This window comes from Microcebus murinus, chromosome 23 (assembly GCF_040939455.1).
Source record: "Microcebus murinus isolate Inina chromosome 23, M.murinus_Inina_mat1.0, whole genome shotgun sequence".
NCBI classification, from domain to species: Eukaryota; Metazoa; Chordata; class Mammalia; order Primates; family Cheirogaleidae; genus Microcebus; species Microcebus murinus.
Genome location: NC_134126.1, coordinates 10,976,971 through 10,986,910, shown reverse-complemented (window position 1 = coordinate 10,986,910; position 9,940 = coordinate 10,976,971). Strand labels below are relative to the sequence as shown.

The 9,940-nt window shown below is 36.7% G+C and overlaps 1 protein-coding gene across 1 annotated transcript; it reads right to left on the bottom strand.

Moving 5' to 3' along the window:
- Positions 1 to 353: 353 nt before the first annotated feature.
- On the bottom strand, positions 354 to 9,050 carry PTGS2 (prostaglandin-endoperoxide synthase 2). Its single transcript, XM_012736519.3, has 10 exons — positions 8,856 to 9,050; positions 7,944 to 8,060; positions 7,680 to 7,823; positions 6,829 to 6,972; positions 5,946 to 6,127; positions 5,134 to 5,217; positions 4,759 to 5,005; positions 4,192 to 4,478; positions 3,499 to 3,646; positions 354 to 3,356 (listed from the first exon to the last, which is right to left on the bottom strand). Exons 1-10 carry the CDS (start codon positions 8,905 to 8,907, stop codon positions 2,947 to 2,949), a joined length of 1,815 nt encoding a protein of 604 aa, XP_012591973.1. The 5' UTR covers positions 8,908 to 9,050; the 3' UTR covers positions 354 to 2,946.
- Positions 9,051 to 9,940: the final 890 nt, after the last annotated feature.

Genomic DNA, 9,940 nt, shown 5'->3' with positions numbered 1-9,940 from the left:
ATCATAGGGTAAGTTTATGTTTAACTTGATATAAAACTGTCAGATTGATTTTAAAAATGGGTATAATGTTTTACACTTGCATCAGCAATTAATGAGAGTTCTATTTTCTCCACATCTTTACCAACATTTGGTACCCTTGGTGTAATAGAATTCTACAAAAAAACCTGGCAGCCAAGGCAAGTGGACTGGAATGCGTATGCGTGAACAATGACGCACTGTACTCTATGCGGCTGAGAGAGGGCAAACCATTTCATTAAGGGGCAGCCTAGTTTTGAATGCGTAGAAGGACACAAGATAATGGCTTACTTTAAGGATAATGCTTCCGAGAAATCATATGTCATATGACAAAGATATTTAGAAACAGTCAAAATTTATTTTCCGAAAAGATTTGTCCATTCTTAAATAGTATAAAAATAAACAGACATTTGTTTCACGACTTACATTTTACACAAGTTAATTTAAGTACACATTCATCTGAGCCACTGAAACATTCACATATACAATCCAAATGCCCAGGTTCAGTCAGCACGTTGATGTTAATAACAAATCAAGTATTATATTTTCCAAAAAAAAAAAAAATCAGTGACATTAATAGTTCTTTGTATAAGCCCTTCTAATATTGACTATTTCTTTCTTAATCTTAAACGTTTTAAACATAAAATCTTAAACAAAAATTCTCCGGAATTATTTCTCCTTAATGAAATTTATTTCATTTTCTTTCTCTTCCTAAAAGACACATTTTTCAGTTATTTACACACATACTAAAGTTATCTGTAATTAGTGTTTGATTTAGAAATATTAAAACCCACAGTGCTTTGAACAGAATATTTTCTCAATAAATTATGGCTGAATAAATTAATGAGGCCTCCACAGGTCCTTCAAAAGTGTATGAAAGGTCAGTCTTATGGCAAGTTCGGGCTAATGAGACAATATTTTCTGTGGGCTGGCATATAGGTAAATCTTAAATCCAAAAATTCTAACCTTAAATATCTCAATATACCAGAGTTGGGTGTCTAAAAATTTGTTCACAAATCTTAATACAATCATTTCTTTTGACTATTTACATCATGATTCAGAGAGGTAAACCCAAAGAAGATATATTGATTCTGACATAATGAAAAAAAATCAATTGCAGACTTAAACATAGTTTATAATAAAACATAAATAATAATCTTCAATAAATTAAATTAAGTAATATACAGTACCATTAAAATGTCAGCTGACATTGAGATGTGTAAAAGAAGTATTATTGTCATCATCATCATCATTACTACTGAGAACTACTCAGAGAAATTCTTTGGCTTTGCTTTTAAATAAGAAAGGGCATTCATTAGAATAGGAATATAAATTTCTTCCCCTCATCATCCCCTTCCTACAGTTCTTTCTGAGGTATTAGCCTCTTTGTAGGCTACTTGGTAACAGATAGTTAAAATTAATTATAAATAAAATTCTTTGCCTTTCACTTAAAATAAATGATTTTTTTTAAAAAAGTCCTTCTTTAAAATTCTTTTTAAAGGGAACTAAATAGTGGTCCTGAGCTGAGGTTTTCCTGAAAATTTGCAAAAGTTCAGGCAAGAAAACATAGGCAAGAGTCCAAAGAAAGACAAATTCTGATCTTAAAACCAGTAAAACAAAATAGAAGAAATAAAGTTATCAGAGGAGAATTTCTCTTAGCAAAACAACCAAAAGAAAATAAAAGGAGCAGCATGTTGATTCAAATGTATATACTGAACTGGCTCATCAAAATTCAGATAAAATTAATGTGTGAAATGGATTTAGGCATTTTGAAGAGGTATTTTATGAGGCCACTGCTAATTTTTGCACTGTGACATGAACTGCTAAATCATACTGTGCAATAAGAAATCTAAGAAAACAGATTGTTATCCAAGCACAGCTCGGTAATTCATTAACCTCATAGCAACATCTGTTGAGTAAGGACCAGGCCCACAGTGCATGAGAATAAAATAAAATCTCCTTCAAGAGTTTAACCTAAATTTGAACTTATAATTTGGTTTTTTTCTTTGTTATTACTTATTTTAAATGTAGAATCTTTTGCTGCTGTAGATTTTACTAATTACCAGCCATATCAACAAATTGTGGAATCTCTGGACATAAAATATTCTTATTTTAAAATAGGACTGCAGTGGTTCTATCACCTTAATACATTTGGCATTTTGTTTTAAAAGGAAGCTGTAACAGTCATATTAAATAGATGTTCACTTCTGGTGAAAAAGTAAATTCTCTTATGCAATATTTTAACGGGAAATTGTAATATAATTTCTACTGATTTTAGAGATTTAAATCCAAGAGAGCTTCTTTTATTAAATAGGGACAAGTTTAATATCAAAATAAGCTTTTTAAAAGTGATCCTACCCATGAATTTTAGAAATTTCAAATTATTTTTTCAATACTACTTTAAAAAAAATAGACATGGGCAATTATTGGTAATTAATTTAAACATTCATTTAAAAATACACTCGTACCTTTTTTTGTTTGACCACAAATAAATGTCTAGAAGTACTTTAAAATTCCAAACGTTAGTTGCTTCTAATACATCATGGAAGACACACTGGAAATATTGACAGAGTAGAAACTTTCAGCATTTTATCATCTTTGTAACAGCATTTTAAGTGTTCAAGCATCTTTGCTTTTGTTCATATTATAATATAATATAAATTGAAATTCAAGTAAAAGATGTCAAAATTCATTTCCTCCTAGTTTACAAGAAGGAATGAAAACGGTTTTCCTATTTAACCTAAATCTTTAAAGTAGTGACACAAAAATCTTCACAAGCATGACCCCTTTCTCCGTAACAGGAGTACTGACTTCTGTTACAGAAGATGTTAAGTAACATAGGGAGTTTAATATAAATATTATTAAATAATTAAGTTAAAATACATGGTTCATATAAATAAATAAATAGGATATCAGTAGACCAGCAGACGTCTACAGTTCAGTCGAACGTTCTTTCAGCAGGACTGTGGGCTTGATATCATCTAGTCCGGAGCGGGAAGCGCTTGCATTAATGGTGACGGTTTTGACGAGCTGTGGGTCTGGAACGTTGAATGCAGTAAAGGGACAGCCCTTCACATTATTGCAGATGAGAGACTGAATTGAGGCAGTGTTGATGATTTTAAAACCTACTTCTCCACCAAAAGTGCTCGGCTTCCAGTAGTCAGGAGAGCATATGGCATTACCCATGAGTCCTTTCAAGGAGAATGGTGCTCCAACTTCCACCATGGTTTCACCAAAGATAGCGTCTGGACGGGGCTTTTCTACCAGCAGGGCGGGGTATAGCTCCATAGCATCAATGTCCCCATAGAGTGCTTCCAACTCTGCAGCCATTTCCTTCTCACCTGTGAAAGTGCAGAGAGATACAATGTCAAACTTTACAAAAGAAAAACCACTTGTACCCCTTTGCTCAATTGGCTTCAACTTCTCTGTTGTTTCCATCTGACCCTTGATTCTTTTCACAATAGTTTAGAAACTATTTCCCACCTGTAAGTTCTTCAAATGATGCATAGGGCTTCAGCATAAAGCGTTTGCGGTACTCATTAAAAGACTGGTATTTCATCTGTCTGCTCTGGTCGATTGAGGCCTTTGCTACTTTTTGTACTGCATGTGGAACATTCCTACCACCAGCAACCTGTGGAAAATAAATTTAATTGTAAAACAAATTTGCTTATTTACTATTTCTATTTTAAAAGTGTTCCTTAGGTACAAATTAGGTAAAACTGATGCTCCCAGCTAAGACTATTTTTATTTCCTAGAAAGATGCTTACTACATTTTTAACAGGAGCTGTGCTTATAATACAATGAGACCCCAATCTAGAACTTATTTGCCTTTTAAAATTATAAAGAGTAAACTAGTATTTGAGTGTGAAATATTTATTTCTACATCTATTAATTATAGTGTTTGAAAATATCTCTTTTTAAGATAGCAATACTATTCATTTGAAAACTGTAGACTAAAAGTTTATACTTTTTCAAAAAAACAAAAAAAACCAAAAAACAAACCAAAGTTAGGCTTCTTATTTCAACGAAAGAATTTTACTAGCAATATAATTACTCTTTTACTCTTGTAAGTTTATGAGAAATAATTTCTGTGGTAGACATTTTAAAGTTACTGACTAGTAACTTTAACAAAAGAAGTTAACAAAACTTCTTTTGTTTTTCAGGAATGATGCTTACCCTCCCAGCAATTTGTTTGGTGAATGATTCCACAAACTGGGTAAGTCCATGTTCCAGTAGAATAGAGTTGTTATAGAGAAACTGTTGATAGTTGTATTCCTGATCATCAATTTGAAAGGCGTCCGGCAGCAGGGGATGCCAGTGATAGAGTGTGTTAAACTCAGCAGCGATACGGTTCTGGTACTGGAATTGTTGGTTGAAAAGCAGCTCTGGGTCAAACTTCAGTTTGAAGTGATAGCCACTCAAGTGCTGTACATAGTCTTCAATCACAATCTTAATAGTCTCTCCTGTTTGCACCAAAGAATTAAAAAATTAATTCTTTCTGATCACAAACTTTCAAGCAATTGAAATGCAATTTTGCTAATTTGCTATTTCTTCACTTCTGTTTTTTATTTCCTTTTAATATCAAAACAAAAGGCCCTTATATTACCAATCATGCTCACAGACCAAGTTAATACAGGATGTGTGATTTGTCACTTACTACATTCTGTCAGTTACTGAAACACTGCAAAGGCAATGAATTAATTTTCTCTGGGGAAGGTATTTCAATTTTCTCTTCTTGCTTACCTATCAGTATGAGCCTGCTCGTCTGGAACAACTGCTCATCGCCCCATTCTGGATGCTCTTGTTTAAGCACATCGCACACTCGGTTATGTTCCCGCAGCCAGATGGTGGCGTACATCATTAGGCCAGGCACCAGACCAAAGACCTCCTGCCCCACAGCAAACTGCAGGTGTTCAGGGATGTGAGGAGGGTACATCATCTCTACCTGAGTATCTTTGACTGTGGGAGGATACACTTCTCCATCAATTATCTAAAAAGTAACAGAAACAAATAAGCATTAATTAAAAGTTAAGAAACAAATTTTTATCACTAGGGATCTTAAAATATAGGTGTAAGTAATGAGTCATAACTAATTCTTAATATTCAAGGGGAATATACCTGATATTTCATTTTTCCATCCTTGAAAAGGCGAAGTTTATGCTGTCTATCCATAGTTTCACCATAAACATGATTTAAGTCCACCTAGAAAATTATGGAGAAATTTTGATTTGTTGCTGCCGAAGTTGTTCTTATATAAAGCATCTATTATATAATTTATTATTAAATTATTTGACAATTTAGCTTTCTTTAAAAGTTTTCAATAAAATATACTTTTTCATAGCCACAAATTGTTTATTCACCAAAGCTACAAACCTATATATGTCCCTTGTGTTTAAAGAATTAGTATGCCATATTTGAGCTTGTAAGTACATCAAGCACTTCACTATAATATATAGTAATTCTTTAAAAAGTGTAAAAAAATGCATTATGTATAAAAATTCTTATCAATATATTAAAGCTATGTTATTGAACTCCAAAAGATAATATTGCTGTGAAAATCTCACCTTATAATATTGAAAGCAGCATTATCAGAGTACAAACATGTTTCATTTGCAGTGCTACTATTTTAAACTAAAACTATGAGACAAATTACAAACAATAATATCTGTATATGTATATGTGTGAATATATATATGTGCATATCTGTGTGTGTATATTTTTACTCAACAGTGAATTAAAATGGAAAACTCCATTAAGGTTTTCATAGATAAGATTTTTTTTTTAAAGGGGACTGAAAGAAAACTGAAGCAGGCAATAAAAATTAAAAATTAAAAAATGAGATGAATGAATTGGATCTATCTCTCTCTATATCTCCTTTAATGTTAGTACTTCCTATGATTTGCTATAATTCTGATTTAACTCTAACTTACCCCATGGCCCAGTCCTTTGGTGAAAGCTGGTCCTCGCTTATGATCTGTCTTGAAAAACTGATGGGTAAAGTGCTGGGCAAAGAATGCGAACATCATATTTGTGCCCTGGGGATCAGGGATGAACTTTCTCCTTAGAAGAAATTTTTCCACAATCTCTTTTGAATCAGGAAGCTCCTTCTTCCCTGTAAAATGAGAAAGCTAAGATAAGAATCCATCTATATATTCAAGAAAGCAGATAGTGATTGTCAATTTACCAAGAATTCTTTACTTATAGAATAAATACAATTGTGAGCAGGATTCTAATATAAATGACAATTCTAGGATATGGGAAAACAACTTCCTTTTTTTTTTTAAGAGATGGGTCTTGTTCTGTGACCCCAGGCTAGAGTGTAGTGGCGCAATCATAGCTCATTGCAGCCTGGAACTCCTGGTCTCAAGTGATCCTCTCACCTCAGCCTTCCCAGTAGCTGGGACGACAGCATGCACCACCACGTCTGGATAATTTTTTTTTTATTATTATTATTTGTAGAGACGAGGTCTTGCTATGTTTTCTAGGCTGGCCTTGAATTCTTGGCCTCCCTCACTGGGATTGCAGTCCACTGTGCCTGACAACTTCTTAATGGATTTTATCTATTTTAACAATGCTCATTCAGTTTTAATCAAAGAATTCGAAAATATTGAGACATTATACCAAGATGCTTATTTACTTTTTTGGAATCATTTACATAGATTCACACTCTTGAAAATACCCATAAATATCCATAATAAAGGAAAAAACTATCCTTTTGTTAACAAATAAATAATAATCTAAGGTCGGATATTTTAGGTAGCAATCCAGCGCCCCTTGCAATGAATACTTCTCTAAGGGCTTCTTCTCACTCACCTTTCACGCCCATAGGAGTTGGGCAGTCATCAGCCACAGGCGGAAGGGCTCTGGTGTAATAGGAGAGGTTAGAGAATGCTTCCCAGCTTTTGTAGCCATAGTGCATATTATAAGTCGGTGGACTATCAATCAAATGGGCTCTGGCTGAAATTTCAAGAAAAAACATTTTCTAATTTATTCTCATATGCAAATCAAATCAATGATCATTTTATTATAAAATGTGGAAAGTAGCACAGGATCCAATTTAATTCCAATAATCAAAGATACTCTATTTTGAAACAACTACACATTAAAGTCTGACTCCCACTTAAAATGCATCTTTAATAAATATATGTATTTTACACAGGACATTATGATCTGGCAATCTTGATTTTTCAGGTAACTGCTCACTCACTACTCAAGAGGTCTATAACAGGAATGGCCTGGCATGGCAACTCACTTTAGAACAATAGAAAGTTATTTTCTTGTTGATCCAAATCCAAATTAACCATTAATTTTAATGAGTGCTACATGTTCAGAACAATTCTGTGGCCCATGGCATTCAATAAACAACCAGACCACATTTTCTCTATAAACTGGCCAGAACAGTTAAAGTCACAAGTATGCAGGGTTGTAAGCAGAAGTATACAGGGTTGTAATTCTAACTGGGAGACAGAACTGTATAAACTGGATGGGATTTAAATGTCAATATTTTTGGCCATTAAGACAGAAGGCAAACTAAAAAGGTATATTTAAAGCCATTTTGACAAGTTTGTCAAATACGTTTCTGGATTAGGTTTAATAATCTACAGTATTATAAAGCATATTTTCTTTGAGGAAGCTAAAAACCTTAGAAAGAAACTTGTACTTACATGTTAACACATATTTCATAATTGCATTTCGAAGGAAGGGAATGTTATTGACAATATTCCAGACTCCCTTGAAGTGAGTAAGTATGTAGTGCACAGTGTTTGGAGTAGGCTTCAGGAATAATTTTACTCTTGTCAGAAATTCAGCTGCAATAAGAGGGTAAAAAGGAGAGAGAACTTAATAGGGTCCATTATAAGACACAAATATGTAAAACGATAATTATATTCAGCCCCATTCCAAATGAGGAAACTCAAAGGCAAACTTACGTGTGGAACAGTTTTCACCATAAAAGCCTGTCCGGGTGCAATCACACTTATACTGGTCGAATCCCACACTCATACACACACCTCTGTTTTGACATGGGTTGGAACAGCAAGGATTTGCTACAATGAAAGTAAGGACAGCAAATAAATCATTCTTCAATGTCTTAATCTTGACTTAAACATTTAATCGTTTTACTAACTATGAGTCAACTTTACAATAATATAGTGAAAAAATATACAGGTAGTCATGGAAATACAATATTTTTTACCTGCCTTACAGTTAAAATGTAGAAATTCTTATTCTAAATAAAAAGGTAAAAGAATATTCAACTTGGTCAATCATGCTAGTCACCCTTTTCTTAGTAACTTTTTAGATGTTCAAATTGGCATTTTGAAGAAGCGCAAAAAAAGTAGCATTTTCAAAATTGAAATGCATGGATCTAGTACATGAATCAAAATTCAGGAAAATTTTCAAGGTAAAAGCAGCTTACTTTTTCAATATTTTATCTTAAAAATAATCTCGCCTTTCCTGGGGGCAAGAAAGCACTGACTTTAAAACATTATTTTTTAAAACATTTCTTTCATTCAATAACAGTAGATACCACACACAGACCATTCACATATAGTGATCGGAGCTTTCTTAGCATGATGACAACCTGCAAAAACATTAGCATCGCTGTCCCTGTGGAGCAGGTGAGAGTGGGTCTCAGACCAGTTAAGTCACTGGTTGGGGAGGATCGGAGCTGGTGGCAGAGCTGGAATATCCCCCCAGTTCTTAGGGGCTCCGTGCTCCAGCTCTTTTTTTCCAAGCCACGCAGCTTCTCTTCGGAGAGGAGTCGCGGAAGCGGGACGGGCCGGGGGGCGGGCGCGGAGAGCGCGGCGCGGAGTCCCCGCGGCGCGGAGCCAGGTACCCACCTGCGCGGCCGAGCGCCAGGAGCGCGCAGAGCAGGAGCGCGCGGACGAGCATCGCGGCGGGCGCGGCGGGCGCGGCGGGCAGGGCGGTGGCGGCGGGCTGCGTGCGGGGCTGGAGGAGGCGCAGCTGCGGGGCTCCGGGCGGTCTCCCGGCGCTCTCTCCAAGTCGTTTGACAACTGGCGCTAACGGAGAGAACCTTCCTTTTATGCACCAAGCCCAGTGACGACTGTGTCTTTCCGGCTCTCCTTTCTCACCCCCCCACTGCCTCCCCCACCTCAAGCATTGCGTAAGGCGGCGGGGCAGGACCTCGTACCCACGCACGGGGACCGGGCCGCCCTCCGACCCCCCTCCGCTCCCAGTCCCTCCGCCCCCAGCGCCCGCTTCGCGCCAGACTCGCGTCCTGCCTCCCGCCCGGCCCGGCGCTGCGAGCGGAGCCGGGCTGAGCGCCGGACGCCGGCGGGGAGGCGACCGCCCGGTCCCTCTGCAGCCCGCGGCCCGCGGTCCCCGCGCAGGGGGCCCCTCCCGCGCCGCCGCCCGGCCCGCCCCGGCGCCTTCGGGCCCGAGTCACGGTCGGACACTCGGGGACCCGCGAGGCTAAGAAAGCCACTGCTAGCCAGCGTCTGGCGACGGCGCTCGCCGGCGTGTGCAGCGCATGAAACACCCCGTTTATCGCGCTGAGTCTCACGCGGAATTTCAGCTAAGAGCACAGATCATTTTCCTTTTAACATTTCTTTCAATAATTTCAATTTTCTGTTTCCTTTTAAATGAGTAAGTTGCATCTACTCAAATTTTAAGTTTATAGTTGGAGCTACTATTCTGACTTTGATAGTATACTAAAATTTTACATTATAATCCTGAATTCATTTTGAAATCGTCATCATTTATCCTCTATCAGACATTTAGTTGTATATCTACTATGTGTATAAGTATCTTCTGTTGTTTGCAAAGAGATTCTGAATTCAAAGATGAGGCAAAGACGAGGCATAGAGAATAATCATATTTAGACTACTGGGAACTCAAAGGAATTACATTTTGTCTCATAGTGGAAATTCTATTAAAAAATCTATTTGGCTAAAATACTTTGTTT

Coding starts and splice junctions, on each gene's coding strand:
- PTGS2 (XM_012736519.3), bottom strand. CDS start 8,907: ATGCTCGTCCGCGCGCTCCTGCTCTGCGCGCTCCTGGCGCTCGGCCGC. Junction 4,479..4,758: donor GAGCAGGCTCATACTGATAG/GTAAGCAAGAAG, acceptor TGGTGCAAACAG/GAGAGACTATTAAGATTGTG. Junction 3,647..4,191: donor CCAAACAAATTGCTGGGAGG/GTAAGCATCATT, acceptor TATTTTCCACAG/GTTGCTGGTGGTAGGAATGT.